Source organism: Festucalex cinctus, chromosome 11 (assembly GCF_051991245.1).
Source record: "Festucalex cinctus isolate MCC-2025b chromosome 11, RoL_Fcin_1.0, whole genome shotgun sequence".
NCBI classification, from domain to species: domain Eukaryota; kingdom Metazoa; phylum Chordata; class Actinopteri; order Syngnathiformes; family Syngnathidae; genus Festucalex; species Festucalex cinctus.
The window spans coordinates 23680283-23702380 of NC_135421.1; the positions used below are offsets into that span (position 1 = coordinate 23680283).

The 22098-nt window shown below is 35.7% G+C and overlaps 1 protein-coding gene across 6 annotated transcripts in view; it reads right to left on the bottom strand.

Moving 5' to 3' along the window:
* Positions 1 to 7740: 7740 nt before the first annotated feature.
* The window catches only part of LOC144030681 (E3 ubiquitin-protein ligase SH3RF3-like), a 122557-nt gene continuing 108199 nt past the window's right edge, over positions 7741 to 22098 (bottom strand). For all 6 annotated transcript variants that reach the window (XM_077537180.1, XM_077537177.1, XM_077537179.1 and 3 more), the window contains 4 exons: positions 20133 to 20404; positions 14930 to 15255; positions 9868 to 10232; positions 7741 to 8092 (listed from right to left, as the gene is read on the bottom strand). In XM_077537180.1, the coding sequence (XP_077393306.1) occupies positions 7924 to 8092; positions 9868 to 10232; positions 14930 to 15255; positions 20133 to 20404 (1132 nt within the window). In that variant the 3' untranslated portion in view covers positions 7741 to 7923. The remainder of the gene's footprint in view (positions 8093 to 9867; positions 10233 to 14929; positions 15256 to 20132; positions 20405 to 22098) is intronic.

Here is a 22098-nt window from a genome sequence, read left to right on the forward strand (position 1 = left end):
ACTTTTTTTTTATTTTTATTTTTTTAACTACCTAACCTACATTTTTTACATTTATAGAACTAAAACTATCACTTTTTAATTGTCTTTGTCAATTAATTTAATACATGAACTTTTTTGGGTTTATTTTAAACGTCAACCATATAAAAAGAAGAAAGAAAGAAGGTCGAACAGTCGTTTGAGAATTGCAGTTTGGCTAACTTAATTACACAATAGCCTATACATATCGTGACCTTTGTTTTTGTTTTTTTGTTTTTTTGCGCTCATCAAATTCTCTCTCTCTTGAAAGCATTTTCAAAAAAATAAAAACTAATAAAATAAACAAACTTGCTTTAAAAACTATAAACTTCAAAAGGAAATTAAAAACTAACGAAGCTGGAAAAATTCAAGGCTATATAACCGTTCAATAATTTTCAGCAAAATCGAGGGCCAGCTGCAATATTTCCTGTTTTCATTCTTCTTTAGTTGAATTTAGTGTCAAAGTTAGTATGCTGCCATCTAGTGGTTAACTGTGGAATTATACCCAAAATAAAGGGGGAAAGCTAAACAAACCTTAACGCCAAATTTTCCATGAGTGTGACTGCTGTTGTTTTTACTGTATGATTGTATTTTTATGATATATTTGTATTTTATGATTGACTGGTGACTATAATCAATGGTGTACCCCACCAGTCACCCGAAATCAGCTGGGATGGACTCGTGGAAAAGCAATATAACATAACATCTCTTCAGACATGATTCAGGCAGACAGCGTGATGCAATCCTCGTTTGAAAAGAAACATTCAATTGAAGGGCAAGCCAAGGTTGACTCATCTTAAGACTGCAAGAGCTTTTGAAAGGAAAAAGATGCAAGTGGGGAGAGGAGACGCGCCCTCCCAGCAGCAGCATCTCACCTTGCGGACACGCGCACACGCAATCTGACAGGTACGACTTGAAGGGTGAGGGATGAGGATGGATTCCCCGCAGGAGGCCGCACACCTCGTGGACGGATGCTCGGAAGGAGAAGAAGCATCACACACAAGGAGGCACCTTCACCTCCCAGCATGGGGTAAAAGCTGCTGGGTGGGAGCGGCTGTCGCACGCGTTCCCATGAAAACTTTCTTAAAAGATCTGAAAAGAAATTGGTGCACGCAGGCTTTTTGCTCGTCACTCTAAATGCTAATGAGGCTTGGAAATGGGCCTAGAAGTTAATGGGGGGAGGCGAAAGGAGGAGACGGAGGGGAAAGAGCAGCTTTATCTTTATTGAACATCCGTCACCTGCTTGTCTTTGACTTTGGGCTATTAGACGCTCAGCGGACACAACATTAGGCACACCAAAACCAATACAACACCAATACAGCGTTAATGCGAAGGGGAATTATTAGCCTACTTTATCTAAATGTTATCTTGGTTGACTGTTTAGTAAAGGTCCATGTACTTGTACGTAGCAACATTACCCAGGGGCCTCAAGCAAAAAGGGATTGGGTGCCCCGGCAGCCAAACATTGGACGTCATTTTAAAATTGCACAGCTGCATTTTCAATAAACAGTCACCATTAATTGTGCTTCATTCAAGTAACTCGTATATGCCTATATAGGCCGACATGGTCCTTTTAAACAAAAACTTACAATACAAGGTCGATTATAAAAAAAGAAAAAAAAAAGAAAAAAGAAAAAAAATGCCTTACTATATATGGTCATTTTTTTGTTGTCTTTTAAACACCTAAATATACATGGTCTTTTTTTTTTTTTTAAATAAAAGCTTTACTACTATTCATGATCATTTACAAAAAATAATAATAATCAGCCTTACTATACATGGTCATTTTTTTAAATTTATTTATTTATTTTTAATAAAAGCTTTACTACTATTCATGATCATTTACAAAAAAAAAAAAAAATCAGCCTTACTATACATGGTCATTTTTTAAATTTATTTATTTATTTTTAATAAAAGCTTTACTACTATTCATGATCATTTACAAAAAAAAAAAAAAAAAAAAAATCTGTCTTACGATACATGGTCATTTTTTACATTTATTTATTTATTTTTAATAAAAGCTTTACTACTATTCATGATCATTTACAAAAAAAAAAAAAAAAAAAAAATCTGCCTTACTATACATGGTCATTTTTTTAATTAATTAATTTATTTTTAATAAAAGCTTTACTACTATTCATGATCATTGACAAAAAAAAAAAAATAAAAATCTGCCTTACTATACATGGTTATTTTTTTTATTTTATTTTTTATTTTTAATAAAAGCTTTATTACTATTCATGATCATTTACAAAAAAAAATAAAAAATCAGCCTTACTATACATGGTCATTTTTTAAATTTATTTATTTATTTTTAATAAAAGCTTTACTACTATTCATGATCATTGACAAAAAAATAAAAATAAAAAATCTGCCTTACTATACATGGTTATTTTTTTATTTTATTTTTATTTTTAATAAAAGCTTTATTACTATTCATGATCATTTACAAAAATAAAATAAAAATAAAAATCAGCCTTACTATACATGGTCATTTTTTAAATTTATTTATTTATTTTTAATAAAAGCTTTACTACTATTCATGATCATTTACAAAAAAAAATAAAAAATAAAAAATCAGCCTTACTATACATGGTCATTTTTTTAAATTGATTTATTTTTAATAAAAGCTTTACTACTATTCATGATCATTTACAAAAAAAAAAAAAAATCAGCCTTACTATACATGGTCATTTTTTAAATGTATTTATTTATTTTTAATAAAAGCTTTACTACTATTCATGATTATTTACAAAAAAAAAAAAAAAAAATCTGCCTTACATGGTATACATGGTTATTTTGTTATTTTATTTTTATTTTTAATAAAAGCTTTATTACTATTCATGATCATTTACAAAAAAAAATAAAAAATCAGCCTTACTATACATGGTCATTTTTTAAATTTATTTATTTATTTTTAATAAAAGCTTTACTACTATTCATGATCATTTACAAAAAAAAAAAAAAAAAAAAAAAAAAAAAAAATCTGCCTTACTATACATGGTCATTTTTTTAATTAATTTATTTATTTTTAATAAAAGCTTTACTACTATTCATGATCATTGACAAAAAAAATAAAATAAATCTGCCTTACTATACATGGTTATTTTTTATTTTATTTTTATTTTTAATAAAAGCTTTATTACTATTCATGATCATTTACAAAAAAAAATAAAAAAATCAGCCTTACTATACATGGTCATTTTTTAAATTTATTTATTTATTTTTAATAAAAGCTTTACCACTATTCATGATCATTTACAAAAAAAAAAAAAAAAAAATCTGTCTTACGATACATGGTCATTTATTTTATTTTATTTTTTTAAATAAAAGCTTTACTACTATTCATGATCATTTACAAAAAAAAATAAAAAAATAAAAATCAGTCTTTCTATACATGGTCATTTTTTAAATTAATTTATTTATTTTTAATAAAAGCTTTACTACTATTCATGTTCATTAAAAAAATAAAATAAAAATACAAATCAGCCTTACTATACATGGTCATTTTTTAAATTTATTTATTTATTTTTAATAAAAGCTTTACTACTATTCATGATCATTTACAAAAAAAATAAATACATAAAAATCAGCCTTACTATACATGGTCATTTTTTTAAATTGATTTATTTTTAATAAAAGCTTTAATACTATTCATGATCATTTACAAAAAAATAAAAAATCAGCCTTACTATACATGGTCATTTTTTAAATGTATTTATTTATTTTTAATAAAAGCTTTACTACTATTCATGATCATTTACAAAAAAATAAATAAATAAATCTGCCTTACTATACATGGTTATTTTTTTATTTTATTTTTATTTTTAATAAAAGCTTTATTACTATTCATGATCATTTACAAAAAAAAAAAAAAAAAAAAAATCAGCCTTACTATACATGGTCATTTTTTAAATGTATTTATTTATTTTTAATAAAAGCTTTACTACTATTCATGATCATTTACAAAAAAATAAAAAAAATAAAATCTGCCTTACTATACATGGTTATTTTTTTATTTTATTTTTATTTTTAATAAAAGCTTTATTAATATTCATGATCATTTACAAAAAAAAAAAAAAAAAAAAAATCTGCCTTACTATACATGGTCATTTTTTACATTTATTTATTTATTTTTAATAAAAGCTTTACTACTATTCATGATCATTTACACAAAAAAAAATAAAAAATAAAAAATCAGCCTTACTATAAATGGTCATTTATTTAATTTTATTTTATTTTTAAAGAAAAGCTTTACTACTATTCATGATCATTTACAAAAAAAAAATTAAAAAAATCTGTCTTACGATACATGGTCATTTATTTTATTTTATTTTTTTAAATAAAAGCTTTACTACTATTCATGATCATTTACAAAAAAAAATAAAAAATCTGCCTTACTATACATGGTCATTTTTAAATTTTTAATGTTTTTAAATAAAAGCTTTACTACTATTCATGTTCATTTACAAAAAAAATAAAAAATAATCAGCCTTACTATACAAAAAAAAAATGCTTTACAATACATGGTCTTAAAAGAATGCCTTCTATACATTGTTGTTTTTTTTAAACACACCTTAATAAATATGGTCGTTAAAAAAAAAAAAAAAAAAAAAAAGCCTTACTATAGTGGCTTAAAAAGAAAAAAAATCCCTTACTATACATGGTCTTTTTTTTTTTTTTTTTTTTAATACGCCTTACAATACATCGGTCTGTCCCGCCTCTTTTTTTCCACCTCCCTGTCAACCAGTGCCGACGCGGTGTCTTAATTGTCGAGTTCAGCCTTGTCGTGTGGCTGCACGTCCGGTCCACTACACAAAACAAATTGATCTGTTCTCAATTTGGACAGTTTCACATAGGGGGTGTGCTCACTTTTGTTGCCAGAGGTTTAGCTATTAATGTCTGTATTTTGAGTTAGTTTGAGAGAACAGGACATTTACGTTCAAAGTGTCATTTTTTTTTAAGTGCTATCCGATGAAAAGGTAGACTGAAACATCTGCATAAATGTGAGTAGTTTGCATCATACTGAGATCTTACTGAAAAGATGACCTTGGCCATGTTTTAAAAAGGGACAATAAAAACTTGCATTATTATGTTTTCTCATCATAATGTTTAACAGGTCAGAGAATAACACATGAAAAAAAAAAAGCATGTTTAGTTTTTTTTTAAATCAAAGGCATTTATTGCGAAAAATGCACTTGACATGGAAAAAAAACAATCAAGTCAACCACGGGTCATCAGTACAAGACGATGCATCATGATCACATGGTAGAGCGCGCTGAGTACGGCCAGCGCAGAGCATGAATGACTTCAATGGCACCAAAGGCCTATAAATATTCTGCACAATATAGAATTCCATAGACTTTTTTTTTTTCTCTTCTTTTCACTTTACCGTTTGCTGTACACGAAAGAGACCTGACTCAGTCCTGATGAGCGTCCACGCCGCTTATTATTATTATTTTTTCATGTGTAGAGCTACATAGCGACGCCTCCCCTGAAGTACACTCACTCACACACAAACACATTCGTTCCCCATGAAGACATTTTCAACACAGTTGACAGCCGAGAGTATCAACTAAAGTGACCGTTTGACACGTTGAAGGTCATTTGTTTTTCTCTGCTGCTCACGTGCTCCTCCTTTTTGAAATGAGCAAAGTCGAGGATTTCTTTTCGCAACAAAGAAAGATATATCTTGTTGAGGTGCGGCCTAACTTGTGGCAAAATCTCTGTTTCGACTTCCTGGTAGGCTGCAACGTCAGCACTTCCAAATATGGGCACGCTGGCAACTGATTATTTGAAATCACATTGGTTTTTTTGTTTTTGTCCATGCTGTCATATTTAGGGGCGCAGCAGTGCTCATTATTATTCAGTTGAAGTGACTAAAAGTATTATTATTATTATTATTTTTAATAGCAGATGAATTGATAGCTGCTCGTCTCAAAATGGTGTAATAAACATGCCACGCCAGTAGGAGGCGATGTACACAAACCAACAGCTTCTCTTAACTTTCAAGCACATATTGTTACGTACAGTATAACTAATTTGTCTTTAAACCTGATATATTACTATCGTTTTTTTGTTTTGTTTTTTTAAATAATCTTTTCCTGTTATTTCACCTTTTTATATCTACTGCAACAATTTAATGGACTTTAGATATTAGTAAATAAACACATTTTAAAATAGACTGCTCATCCAATCAATGAGCTTCACCTATGGCCACGATTAAAAATCTGCCCTTGAAGATATTTATGCACATTCTATCTTCCTTTTTGAGCCCTTCCCTTTTTGTCACTGTGAGCAGAACCTCAACCCAAATAATCACACGTTCACTCTCACACACAAAACATACCAAAGCCTCCAAGTTTGGCTGTGCTTCTGTTTTAGGAACGAGAGGGCGGGGGGGAAGGTAGATCGTGTGGCAGATGTAAACTAGCTTGGACCGACTCTCAGGACGTAAAAATTCATAAAGCAGACTGTACACTCACTGAAGCCCCGTACAAAAATATCAACAAGATCCGAGTCGCTGTCAAAGATTTGGCAGGCGGAGAAGGAAAAGCTTCGGTACACATTCGGATTCTGTGAGTCTCCTCTTCATTACTTTTTTTTTTTTTTTTTTTAACACCGCAGCACATTTCATTTCTCGAAACAGAAGAATTAGGATTTTTTTTCCCATTTGGTAAAAAAAAAGAAAAAAAAAGAAAAAGCAAAATATTTGCTGATGATAGTTAATCATAATGTCATAAATTGCAATCTCATCTCTTACATTAAAAAAAAAAAAAAATCATCCTAAGCGTTTGTATCATTTTTTTTTTTTTACATTCAGCAAGCCATTTTTCCTCACTTGAAGCCACCGTGTGCATGGGGGAAACATTAAATAGAACAACAGAACAATTTCAGATTCAATAAATATAAAAATGAACGATCAAATTACTGGTTGCACCATTTTTTTTTTTTTTTTTAAATACAAACAAATCCAGTGACAGATCACAGCTTGGGACAACACAAATATCAATCTGAACATTTATAAAACAAACAAACAAAGAGAGGAAAACAATGCTACACACATTTGTAGAGAGGTGCAGCGATTAACTGACAAGTAATCGATTATCAAAGTAATTAGGAATCATTTGATAATGGATTAATTATTCAGAGACCTTGTGTCATTAAAAAAAAATCCTAAAAAATTCAGCCTTTGAACACAAAATATTTCTAATTGTCATCAAGATTTCTGCTCATTTTCTGCACTTTCAATTGAAATAATTTCCTGTTTTTGAATAAAGGGATGAAAATTGAAACCTGTTTAAAGAAATTGATTCACCAAACAAAATAATCGATTATTGAAGAAAAAAACAACAACAACTCATTAGTTGCAGCCCTACATCAACACATATCGAGTTGAAAAACAGAAACGGTGTGCTTATTGCCACAAAACACAATGAACCTGGTTTGGGTCTTTGCAAAGAAAGAACGCACCAGAGAGGAGTTCTGAGGTCGCAGTTTGAAGCCGAGCTGATGCTTGTTGTTGTGTTGTGCTGGTGGACGACACCTGGGAAGCTTCGTTTGTGTGCTCTTTGACTTTGTGGCGCTCCCGGGCCGAGTCCGGGAAATCGTGGTTCTCCTTTTTTTTTCCTGGCGAAAAGTGTGCTGGATTGAGAAAGACTTCTGAAGACGTCTTTGTGCTACTTTCCTTTTCCTCCGATTTGTAAAAAGTCCACAGGAAGAATCTTGTGGCTGATTTATTTCTTTATTTAATTTTTTCTGAAGGTTAACACAGCTCCTTAATTAAGGCAGATTGGAAAAGCCGATATCAAGCCGAGCGATTTTGCGTGTCTTTGTTTAACTCATTCACTGCCATTGACGGCAAAAGACGTCAAATGATGCATTTTTGCTGGGCTGGCAGTGAATGTGTTAAAAGCTCTCCACGAAGCTCCCGGGAAACAGGCCGGTCTGTCCCGTCCTTTGCAGGGTGCCTTTGTACCAGCCGTCGTCTCGCTTCTTGTGGACGAACACCACGTCGCCCTCGCGAAGCTCGATCTCCGCCTCGCTCTGGGGCGGGTAAGGGACCACCACCCGGTACCTGGACAAACACGTCAAGATGAGACTCAAGTCAAGTAACCGGGCTAAAACTAATTGAATGCCAATTTATGCAAACTATATACTCTTTATATATTAGGACTGTCAGTGGATTATTTTTTTACTCATTTGCTCCCAAAAACGTATACATACGTTCTATTTTAACTATTTTAACTATCCCAAAGACGTATTTATACGTTGTTTTTTTTTTAAATGTATGCGAGAGCATACAGAAGGCTTTGATGCAGCCTCTCCATCTGCAAAGAACAGTTGAATAAATAGTAGTTATTATACAAATGGCCAGCAGGTGGCAGCAGAGCAAAGGAGATTCTCACCATTCTATAGATATAGATTTGTGAATAATGATGAAAGTTCTAATGATAATTGCTGCAAAACGGAAACAGATAGAAACATGCTTTTTTTTTCCTGATGAAAGAAGAGACTTTAATCTTTCTTTTGTAGCAATAGAACACAATAATTTGTGGGCCTTGCAAAATCAGTCAAAATCCAGTAAAACAGCCAGGAACGAACAGGATTGCTTCTGTGAAAATGGCTGCGAGTGAATGAATTGATCACATCTTAGAATTTTGATTAATCATGATTAATCGTTTAATTTAAATTAATTTAATTTAATTTTTAATGTAATTTTTGCCTGGCAAATTTGAAGAGCAACTGCTATTTGTTAATTCCTTCAAATTTTTTTTGCTCCACTGAACTTTCATCTCCCTCTTTTTCTAATCAGTTAATTACTTGCATAATTAAAAAAAAAAAAAAAATGACATGAACAAATATTCTGAATATCATACACAACCATTTATTAAATGCTTTATTAATGCATGTAGTTATGGTTATTGCTCAAACACAAACTGTGTTACCTTTAACGTTGTCAAGATAAGATTAATAATGTGCGTTAATACATTATTAATGAGATATTTCTTTTGTCAATTAATTAGTTAACGCTTTAACTTTGATAATATTTTATATTGTACGTTTTTCATACGCTTGTTAATTAACAAAAGTGGATAAATATGGTTACCAAAAGCAAATGTGGTTTCATCTTTTAGTCCATTTGTATTTTTAATGTAATTAATGGCACAATTTCCATAGTTAAATTTACAATTAATCGCAAATTAATTGCAAATTAATCACCAATGTTATATATGTGCTAAATGTAAAATAAGCTATTTTTTTGACAAATTTTTCATACTCTTGTTAATGAACAAAAAAGTGGATAAATATGGTTACCAAAAACAAATGTGGTTTTATCTTTTTAGTCCAGTGATAGAAACCATTTTGTAATAAGTAATTCATCAAGTTATTTGAAGTTAAAAAGATATACTAAACACTGAGTCATAGATTTGCGTTGAGGTAATTTTCTACCACTAGATGTCATTAGTGTTTCATGTTAGACGTCGGTGACCAAAAAAAGCACATTTTTTTTCTTTTCAAATTCAAAGCAATTGGAAAATGAAGCAACTCATGACTCGTGGCCATTTTGTTCACTGTAAATGACAACTAGTCACCAGTCCACACAAATACACGTTTTTTTTTTTTAATCACATTTATTATTGCTAAATTGTGTTATAGTGACTTCTGTGCACACAACTCCAATTAAAGTAATCTGATATTGTTTAATATAATTCAAATTAATGTACTGCCTTTCTGTTAAAAAAATACATGGGAAGAGGACCTTGAAAAAAATAATCACATAATATTGAAAAAAAAAAAATATCACAATTGAATTATTTTTCAAAATTGTTGCTCAGTGAGAGTACTCACCTCTCCCTGGACAGCGGTTTGGGTTCGGGCCGGAGCACCATGAGAACGCTGCTGGCTCGCGTGGGCGGGGGCGACATGGGAAAGTTTGTATCCAAGGAGCCCGACTTCCTGTGCAGGGGCTCCAGCCCCACGGCCCCCGCCATGTCGATCTCGACGGGACACGAGCCGGCCCGTCCCTGAGAGACCATGGGACACGATCCGGAGCGGGCGTGGTGGTGCGGGTGGTGCGGGTGGTGGGCCGGATCGCTGGCCGGCGCGCCTGAGGAGGGATCGTGGGTGGGCGGGGAGCTGGAGGGTGATCGTGGCTTCTTTTTGGCCGCCGCCCCTGACAGGAGCTTCAGCAAACCACCCGCTTTCCTTTCTTTCTGAATTGGAGTAACAAGTAACAAACAACAATGAATAACTAGACTAAGTGCAATTTCTAAGAAATTGTGTGGGAATGCTGAAGTGTGCAGCAATTTTCAGCATTCCCCAAATTAATATTCATATTAGTCAAATTAATAGATGATATAATGACCAGGAAGAGCAATGACTATTTTCACCAGCTGTTTTGACACCAGGGGTGTCAAACATAGGGCCTGCGGGCCGGATCAGGCCCGCAAAGGGGTTTAACCCGGCCCGCGAGATGATTTTGTAAAGAATATTTGTAATGTCGGACCAATTAATCAGCTGGCCACAATCAAAACATAATTAACATTAAAATTTATCATGTTACAAGCAGTCCTCAGAATGCAACTTGTACGGGGAATCGTACTGGATGTCATTATTTTACACACAACTTAAAGGTTTATTTATTTATTCATTTATTTATTTATTTTCAAATCATAGACCGACATAAACACGTTAAATACAACACAAATTAATTACTGGTAACACAATATATATGACAAGGATTAACATCCTTATAACATAAACTCATTTGCTCCCAAAAACGTATAAATACGTTCTATTTTAAATATTAACAATATTCCAAAGACATATTTATACGTTGTTTTTTTTTTTTAAATGATAGAGCATAAAGAAGGTTTTGATGCAGCCTCCGAACTTAAGAGAACTGTTGAAGCAATGGTAGTAATTACAAAAAGGGCCAACAGGTGGCAGCAGAATATAAGAGATTAACCAGGGCCCTGTTGCAGATTTGTGAATCATAATGAAACTTAGCTATATTTTAATGCTAATTGCTGCAAAACGGAAACAGATAGAATTATACTTTTTTTTTCCTGATAAAAGAAGAGATGCTAATCTTTCTTTTGGTAGGTTCCGTGTTTTTATAAGAATAGAACACAATATTCTGTGGGCCTTGCAAAAATCTGTCAAAATCCAAAACAGCCGGGAGTGAAGGGGTTGCTTCAGTGAAAATGACAGCGAGTGAATGCGTTAACTGCGCCACACAATGCATTCTGGGAACAATATATATGCCAAACAGGTAGATTTAACATGTCCAGAACACATACAGGCAAAGTGTTGCCATGTTACATTTGCATTCATGTTATTTTTTGGAACAGTATGATTACAGTTGAGCTCCGTAATTTCCGTGAAAATCTGCCTATAATTGACATTAAAAGTTATATGCCATTATTTTACCGATACGGCCCACTAGGTAATATATTTTCCTCCATGCGGCCCCTGAGCTAATATGAGTTTGACAGCCCTGGTCTATGAGCTACATAGTTGCTGTTGTTCTCCAAACCACAAGGTGGCAGTATACACCCACTTAACTCTAACGTCAAAGCAGATAGCCTCGTGTGGCATTATTTTTTTTTCTCCCCCCCAAATGTAATTTTAAACTTGAAGTTCAGTCCCACGCTGATCGATTTTGATTTATCCATCGATAAGGTGACATGACAAAACAGTAGCAAGCGTTAGCGAGAAGCGCTGCTGCAGATGCCGGCTCCCGCCCGCCCATCAAGGTAATTACTGGACCATTTGCTCGCCCACGCGCAACACTCTTCAAGTGCGTTTACAGTAAATGATCGCAGAGATGAATACAGAGGCTGACAGATCAAACGGCTGGCGCTAAACTGCTTGTTTGTCATGACGGTTTCTTTAACGATGGAGGACGAGCAAAACATTTAAGACATGTAAACCGTTTTGGTGGTGGCGGAGACATTTTTTGGTTGCAGGCCACTTTGTAGTTATGGTTTCCCTCAGGGCACGGTAAAGTCATATAAATATATGTCGACGCTACAAATTGACGGATAACTCGGTTTCAAAACAGCAATGAAAATAGTTTGTTAGGTTGGTTTCTCAGGAACAGCAAATAATGTTCCCGGGTCAATTTGACCCATGCGAAATTTAAAGATAAAACACATCCCAGTAAACATTATGAACCACTTTTATCACAAATGTTTCAAATAAACCATTTTTAACAAGTTTAAATCATGACATACTACTATTTGTAGTCCCTTCATTTTGAAATGGGTCAGTTTGACCCGGGATATGTTTTATGTTCTAATAGCACCTTGATAATGCATTACTGCTCAGTTTTCAAAACAAATGTGCACCATTTTAATTGTCTGTTGATAAAAAGCTTCATTGTAAAAAAAAAAATTCAACATGGGTCAATTTGACCCTGGCTTTGTTGAATGTTCCAAATGCATAAATATTTACAGCCATTTTAATTGAACATATGACAAAGTGAACCATTTTAATTGAGAGAAATTCCATAGCAAAAAAAAAAAAAAAAAAAAAAAAAAAAAAAAGTACTTATTTGTCAAATTTTAAATTGGGTCAATTTGACGCAGGCCATGTTTAATGTTACTAAAGCATTCCGCTAAAACGAATATATATATATATATATATATATATATATATATATATATATATATATATATATATATATATATATATATATATATATCGGAATTGAGCACTTGGAACTGTAGGGTAATTCCAGCTAAAATTATTAATGATAGGATAGTAAGCCAACTTATATTTAAATTGCCAAACAATTGGGACACCTGACCTAACTCATCCGAACATGTCTTCCGGGCTCCAAGCGAACAAGAGACAGCCAAACAAATTGGACAGACACATAAATAGAACACAAATCAAATCTGTAACCGTGGCAGGAGACGGGGATTTCATTAATATCGGGGCCTCATCAAAAAAACAAGAGGCATCTTTTGAGCGGGATGATGTAAACAAGCCGGCTGTTCCAACCATCACAGGGCCGTTTGTCAGCTAGCCACGTAGTTAGATTAGCTGTCCAACACAGCGGAGCCAGCAGCCAAAATAAATGGAGCTTAGACAGATGCAGAGCTTCCCCCCCCTGCCATCATTCAACGCGAGCACGTCCACATTTGACACCGCCGAGTTTCCGCGCGGCAGACGCGACGGCGTTGGAGACGACGAGTTCAATTGGAGTGCCATAAGGTGCGGGGGACGCGCGCGGATGCAGGTAGAACGAAACGAACGGGGCCAGGCGTGCGCGCGGAGTAACTAACACGAGGGCTTCACGTCAGAAAATTCTTTGCAGCTGTTAACGTAGAAATGAATCGATAATTAGCTCTGATACGTTTCACTGCTTTTGCTGGAGGGCTACAGCGCGGGCCAATTGAGAAACTATTACATTTTCACAACGCTCTCCTTAGCAAGCAACAACTTTTTGATATTAAAGCTGGCAGAGGTTGTTTTCGAGTTGGGCGTATTAGAGCAATATGGGCAATAGGCTGCCATTTGAAGGGTTAAAGTGCTTCGTGAAAAATACATCCATCCATCTTCTAGTGTGCTCGTTAGGGTCGCAGGTGAGCAAGTCTCACTCGCTTTTGTGTAAGAGGCTCATCACATAATATAATAAGTGTGTTAATTTTGAGTTCATTTAAAGTTCCTTTAATATCACTAATTCTATTAACGCGTGATTAATGACCGCCCCTTACTTGGAAAGCTACTGGGGGAATTAACTAAACAAAATTTAGCAGTCATAAATTCAATAATAATGCATACATTTGTGGAGACTGGAGTCAAGTTATATTTCACAATTTTAAAAATGCAGAATTTCACAAGTTACTTCATGTTAATTAAATATTAGATACACTGAGCTTTTACAAATGCAATTATGACATCTAGTGGCAGAAAAATGACCTCAACACAAATCAATATCACACTTGTTTTTTACAGTACAGTACATCTTTTTAATTTTTACTCAATTTTATGAATTATGAAATGAATGATGAAAAGTTGCAGCCATATTTCTATTAGTTTAAATTTTTTTCCACTTTTGTTTTGAAAAAATATTTTATTGTACATTTAGAACAGATATAAAATGTGTGATGAATCGTGAGCTATTGAAGTCATGCAATTAATTATGATTAAAAATATTAATCACCTGACACTCCTAGTAAGTACATAGTTCAGAGCTGGAGATGTGTTCACACTAATAATAGGGGGAAAAAAATCCACAATATAGACAGAAAATATAATTTTCCAAAATAAAACCCTCCCCCGAGGCTTATTAATACACTTTGAAACCACATTTTAAATATAGATGGATAAAATGAGGAGAAAATAGATTATTATTATTATTACAGACAGTTGTGTCCGTTTACATGTGCCTTTAAGAGGCGGAGCCTTCAGGGACGCATGATGTCAGCGACTCACTGTGTTTACTGTTTATTGTCACTATTTGGTTTAAGACACATTTTATTTATTGTGCTGTACCGGGTATGTTGGATCTTTATTATGTATGAAATTGTATTACATATTTTTATTTTGTTTATTTTATTTTTTAGTATGATTTATTTATTTATTTTTTAATGTTTAGAAATAAAGTTGAGTCAAGCTGAATTCTCCCAGTGTTAATTATTAAGTTGAAAAGTGCATTTGCGACTATAGCTCTCCTTTCCCACATGCAAGGGCATTATTGTAAGTACAGCGAGTAGTGAATGATGAACCGCTAGATAGTGGGGGAATACTGTATAAAAAAAAATACATAAATTATTATCATTAAAATGCCTTCTAATGATGAAAAATAAATTTCTGTATTTGATTAAAGTACACCCGTTGAACACGCTGTTCCATTTCGGAGCAGATCGCTAGTTTTAAAACATCTGCCTTGGCTTACCTTCTCGGTTTTGGCGGCGAGGGCAGACTGCGCAGGCGCGTGCGAGGGTCCCGGCGAGGGGGGCTGCATCGGGACGGCCGGCTCCCCGTTGAGCAGCGCCGCCGACACGTTGGGCGGCGTGAGGCAGGACAAAGGTGACGAGAGCGGCAGGTGCGGCCGCGAGGCGGGCGACGACAGCGGCGAGGGCCCCAAACTGGGTCCCGGAGACGTCATGGAGAGCGGGCGACCCGATTGGCCGGAGCAACGTGAAGGGGAGGAGCTCTGAGAGCGCAGGGACGTTATCGCCACGGCGGGGCGTTCGGGGCTTCCAGCAGGAGAGCTGTGGACTAAAATAGATACAAATATATTTCCTGCATTAATATACTGTAACTGAGAGGACCTTTTCGGTGACAGCAGGTGGTCATTAGTCCTCATTAATTCTGAAAGGGAACATTTATCTGCGTATTTCAGCTCTTTCGAGGCACTGTACTGTTAATCAAAAATAACACGCATCATAAAACCGGGGTGGCCAAACTTATTAGCACTATAGCCTCACAGCAAGAATGGCAGTACGTTATGATGGTTGATTATTTTCACCACTTCAGTGAATGCGGGTGAATTTGACTCGAAAGAAAAAGTTACGAGTCATTCAGCTTTTGGTCAAATTTCATGATGATGATGATGATGATGATGACATGCACTTTAAACCTTTACAGATGTTAACTCATTCACTGCCACTGACGGTTATACACGTCAAAGCTCCATTTTAACTGTGCTGGCAGTGAATGAGTTCATTTGACCTTTTCTAAATATTTACACCCGTTGTAAATAGCGATGAGACGAGACTAAAGCCCCCATTAACTCATTCACTGCCAGTCCAGGAAAAAAAAAAAATCTTTGACGACTAAACCCGTCTATGGCAGTGAATGTGTTAAAGTTGGGTGTCCACATGTTTTGAATATTCTTGGAGACTACACAAAAGTTTTTTTTGTTGTTTTTTTTTAACTATGTGTAATAAACGCTGCAATTTACTGTTGTTGCTTTAATACCAAGTTGATGCATAACGAAAAAGCTTTTTTGCACATTGTTTTATTGCGTGTGCAGGAAAAAAATGAATCTTTGACGTCTAAAGCCGTCTATGGCAGTGAATGTGTTAATAAACAATCATGGAACTAAATCAGTATGCATTTTCTCGGACCAATGAAGACAAAACAAAAATGTAGGCTAATGCTTGCTAACTTACTAGCCTGTAGCATGCAGCGATAGTAGCCACTTGTTGATATAATTAACTTAATAATTAACCTAATTATTTTTACACATACAATTAATACACCTGTTTTCTGGGTTTGGCCAGCAAACTGAGCCATGATTGGTCATTACCTACTTCCTTAGCACACGTGATGTCATCTTGAGTCGACAGAAAGTGGAAAAATTAGTTTTAAAAAGTATTAACTGTACATGAAAAATAATGATGTTATCAAATTATTTCTGGACAAAATATGAACTTTTTTATGCTAAAAATGTCTCAATGAGTGAAATATCCCTTCAAACACAGAAGATAATCATCTTATTTCTTCGTCTTACTTCATGAAGGACTACAGAAATCAGTGAACAATTACTGTTGATAAAATTTTGACTATTTTAAATTAAAAAATGGCTCCAAATGATTACTCGATTATTAAAATGTTGATTAATCGATTAATTTTGACAGCACTAATGCAAACTAATAACTAAAACATTCATCTAGATAAATTGTTTGTTTAGCGTCTAAACAAAGACTAAAATGTTCGACTTCTAGTCGACTAAAACTTGAGTAAAATGAAAAGTGGATGAGGTTGAGCAAATGCGATGAAAAACTGAAAAGTGTGAGTGAAACCGGGCTACAACAGACTAATTGTAAAAAAAAAATAAAAAAAATAAAAATAAAAAATGGCTGATTAAATGAACGATTAGGTGTGAATTTTGCCATTCAGCTTCTTGTTTGGATGAACTCCTCCTGGGTGCCTTTCCTTACAGGGTACTTCTGTGCCCCGCCATGTTGGGGTTTTCATGTGTTTGTTGGGTTTTGTGTGTGTCTGTGGGTACGATCATGGGGATGTGTGTGTGTGTGTGTGTGTGTGTGTATGGGGGGGGTTCTTTTTTTTATTATATTATGGATGTCCAGCACTTCGAGTTGCATTTTGAATGTATGAAAGGTGCTATATAAATAAAGTTGATTGATTGATTGATTGATTGATTGTTTGTGAACAGCAAATTGAAAAAACATGGAAATACTGAAACGGTTGGATTTAGAGAGGTCAAATTAAGTTCACCTGTGAAGGATCCAGAGCATTTTAGCTTCCCCCCCAAAAATTACAGTACACTCCAAAAGCCTAATGTTGCAAGCTTTTTGGAAGAGGTAAATAATAAGAAAAACAAAATAATAGGCAACAACTTCCCATGCAGTAAATAGCAACTAATCTCTCTAATCAGTTTCCATCTGTATGTGGACACACTTAATAAAAAGAAAACATCCACAAACAGTTTCAAGCCACCTGCTGTTATAACACTGCAGTACTCCAAAGTGTCTCGCTGCTTTGTAACGTCGTCCAGATGTGCGAGTGTGTATGGGAACGAGACACAGCCAGGGACCGCGAGAAAAAAAAGCAAGAGGCGAGAGTCTCTGTCATTACGCCTCCGTCCAACACAAAAACAAAATGATGTCATTCGGCAGCGTGTTTTTTGTCAAGCGGTGCAGTGCTGTGTGTGCGTGCGCGTGTTAACGCAACACTCCTACACCTGCTCCGCATCATCCTCACATGCCATGCAGACCTGCCAAGGTTCATTTACTTGCTGCCAACTCTGCCCTGCAGCGCCAACATAGCGGCAATGTTTCTATTTTAAAGCCGTTTTTTTGGGTTACCTTTGTTTTGCTCTGCTACTTTTTTTTTTCTTTCCCCCCTCCAAGTTTTCACATCTTTTTGGCACAAGCGTGTCTTCTGTGGTGATGTATGCGTTTTAAGATGGGAGACTAATCACGTATTGATTCAACTACGTAACTACCTCAAAAGTAAATTGACATGCTGCAGACAAATCACATTTTCGTGAGACTTGTTTTTTTTTATTTGACACAGAGAGAGAAACTTTGACGCTTTCCATGTTATTCCTGGAGCAACGCATGACAAACGAACCTTGAAGCACATGTTGGATTTGAATTTTGAATCATTCATATATCTACATTTTCATCTGCATATTTTGAGCTCCAGAATGCTTGTTGAGAATGCGTATAGGCGAGATTTTGTTTGCTAATAAAATGAAGGCAGCAAAAGTAAGACCTTGACTAAAGAGAGTGATTTGGTTTCGGTGTAAGAACACTGATTTGTTTATAATCAGAGCTACAAAGATTCTCATGAAATGTAAAATCTGTGGAATCTCTACAGTGAATGTCTCATGTGTGGAATGGTTTGGAATTTGACCATCGGAAGTAGCATAAAAATCTACTGTCATAGTAATAATTTGTCCAAGACTTCAACAAACCGTTATAAGATAGTTTTGATTGTTTTTTGGAAAACACAAGGGGAAAAAAAAAATCAACAAAAGTCCAGATGCTTTGATACAAACTGGATTGCTCTGAACTGAATGACAGAATCCCAACAGACATGTAGAAAAATAACATGATTTGTAGCAAGCACATGAGTATTTTTGTTTTAAAGCCATTAAGTACATGCCGACCACTGAATCAGAAATAGAACACAATGTGGCAACATATACTTGGTCAACGATTAAAACGTGATGAAAACGTAATATTCTCTGAAAAGTGATGTGAATGTCTTCATATGAAAAAATTGCCTTTTTAATGTTTTGCTATTAACAGTTAGCATGTTATGACTTTGTTTTGGGGTCCTTGCATTGTTATGGTTCTAATATATCTCTTGTAACGACGAAGATGAAGTTGTCAGTTGTTATGCAGTTGCTATGTCCCCTTGTGATGATGAAATTGTCAGTTGCTATGTCCCCTTGTGATATGTTGTTATGCAGTTGCTATGTCACTTAAGATGATGCTGTTGTTATGCAGTTGCTATATCCTTTGTGATGATGAAGTTGTCAGTTGCTATGCACATGCTATGTCCATTGCAATGATGGTGTTATCAGTTGCTATGCAGTTGCTATGTCCCTCATGCTGATGTAGTTGTCAGTTGTTATGCTGTTGCTTTATCCTTTGTGATGATGAATTTGTCAGTTGCTATGCAGCTGCTATGTTCCTTATGCTGATGCAGTTGTTATGCCGTTGTTATGTCCTCTTGTGATGATGAAGTTGTCAGGTGCTATGCAGTTACTGTGTCCCTTGCGATGATGGTGTTGTCAGTTGCTATGCATTTGCTATGTCCCTTATGCTGATGGAGTTGTCAGTTGTTATGTCCCTTATGCTGATGGAGTTGTCAGTTTTTATGCTGTTGCTATATCCTTTGTGATGATTAAGTTGTAAGTTGCTATCCGCATGCTATGTTCCCTTGTGATGACGTTTCCAGTTGCTATGCAGTTGCTATGTTCCTGTAATTGTCACTCTTAGGTCCTAGATTTTAGGTTCTGTATTTGTGACTTTTATTTTGTCAGATAGGCCTTTATTTTGTCATATAGAAATGTGCATTGCCCTAGCAAGAGATACGTTTAACCTTATACGGCCCACCGGCAAGTTGTTGTTGGCCCAGAATTGAAACTGAAAGCCATCCATGTTGTCTAGCAATATAAAACCATCCTGTTGTCATAATGACTTCTCACAGCCTTGCAGACACTCAGCATTCATTTGAGCAGCTGTCAAAACATTTTCTAGCCAATCTTGGCACTGGGCAGCACAAAGGTGTGCAAAGGTGACGACAAATGTGTTTGCAATCAAGCGTGCATTGGTTGGTTTGAAGCGTGCGCTGATTTCACAGGGCTCAGCGGGCAGACAGGCCACTCGACCAGAAACATCTTAAGATGCACAGCAGGGTGCAAATTGCACAGATTGTATGATGTCACGACACTGATGGTAGTTTAGTTTTCTTTAATGACAAGCGCGGAAAATTGTTGCCGCTAAAACCCGCCACGCACGAACCGCCACTCAATTGGGATGTAACATTTCACTTTGGAACGTGACTGTAACGCCTCTGAAAGTTTCATAAATCTGGCGCTTGGTCCCATTTGAGCGCGTACGCGCCGAGATTTTAAACGAGTATTGATTGAAAATGCGCTCGGTTGTGCTTACCCAGCTGCATTGAGGTACGTGTCTGGTTGACTGAATGCTGACTGGAGCGCAGGCAGTTCTTCAGCTGCGCGGCCGCGCTCTGCGGAGACGAGGCGGGACTGACGCAGTTGACCAGCGGCGTGGAGGGACGGGACGAGGAGGGCCCCGGGGACCCTGGAGAAGAGGGGTCTGAGATTTTACCGCCGACCTGACTACAGCCACCGCCGCCTCCTCCGCCATTTCCTGGACTGGATAAACATGAGCCCCTCGTAGCACCAACGCCAAATGTTGCCCTTTAAAACAGAAAGAGGAGAGTTAATTGTCATTGGATGGTGCAGGCTGGTATAGACGATCACTGGACCTAAACCCCATAGAGCATCTTTTTCACCTCCTGAAGGGAGAAAGACAGAGAATCAAGTGAACTGTAAGAGGCTGCAGTTGGGGAAAGTTTTTTTCATAAACTTTAATCTCATGTTCATCTTTTGATCTGAAACCGTATACAACAAACGCAAAGGAATTTTAACCTTGCAGTTCCAATACTTTTGGAGGGATACATCCATGTTTTTTTTTTAAATATACTGCCCCCATGTGGCCAAGACACACACACCAGTAGGATCACAATGTCCATTGACTCAAAAGAAAAAATTCTTTACATGAATTAATCATGTCGTTACTGTATGTTTTGCTTAAACGATAAGTTTGCTCAACCACTAAAATGACATTGTCAAAGAGCGCAAGCCATTTTAGACTAGTCAAAAATAACACCAACATGACTAAACTAGAGTATATAGATTTGTGTAAAATAAATAAATAAAATTAGCAAATTGTGACATCATCCCAATGTCAGTGATACAAAATATATATATATATATATAAAACTATGATTCCAAAATAAAGTAACATGATTTAAATTGCCTCTTATATTGCCTTTAAAAATTAATGGCTTACAGATGGCTTCATCTGGAAAAAATGTACTGGATGTGTAGCATCTTTGGGTTGCAGTGTTAATTAAAGAAAACAAAAGAAAAAATGACTTGGTGAATATTCAAGCAAATAGCTGAGGATAGTTTCCACAGAAAAAAAAAATGTAAATACTGAATAGTGAACTGTGAATAAGTTGGGGCTAACTGTGTTTTGGCACAAAAGTCATTTTTGGGCAACGCCATTTTATTAATAAACAGGACATTAAGAGAAGCTGCCTGTCTAGACTGCTCTAATGAAGACCCCATGTTAGTATTTGTGTCTGTCGTCTTGGCGACGACAGAATGTGGAGTTATTCTACAGCAAACTGTATCCTTGCTAGCTAGCTCGCTAGCACTGTTTGCTATCATTGTTGTTTCGCTTGTGATGCCCTCAATTCCTTTTACAGAAGACCGTTTTCACAACAATGGCAACATTTTCATAAATATTCTTTTGTTTTCTCGTCTCAAATTGCCATTTTTGTGTCAAAACCCACATTATTTTCATCCGTTTTCAGCTAAAAACAGCATCGCCTCTTCCTGCTGATCACATCTAGGCATGGCAAGCGGCTCGTGATTCTGTCTGCAAAATAATGAATGGCAGCCCTGTGAGCTGAACTGCACCGACTGCACCATGCACTCTCTTATTGCCGCCCATTGACTTCCAGTCATATACAAGAGTTATGAGCTCGTGCGCGCTTGAGCTTGTGAGCGAAACAAGTTGAGTTTTAAAGCTTCTATAAAAGGGGACACTTGCAGAAAGGATATTTTGACCGGACCTCGCTTAAGCCCTGTGTACACAGCCGCTTCCCATCAGGGATATTGCCCTTTTGAGTAAACGGCACGGAGATGGAGCGGCAGAACGGGATGTGATATCAATACGGCCGGCAGGTCGTTGCATTGATGCTTGTGTAAAGGACAGCTGGAAGAGCTCCCTCAAAAATATCTCGCACTAGGGTGACATTAAGATGATATTGTAAAGTTATGTATGAACCCGCAAGGCATGCTGGTGGATGGTTTTTAACGTG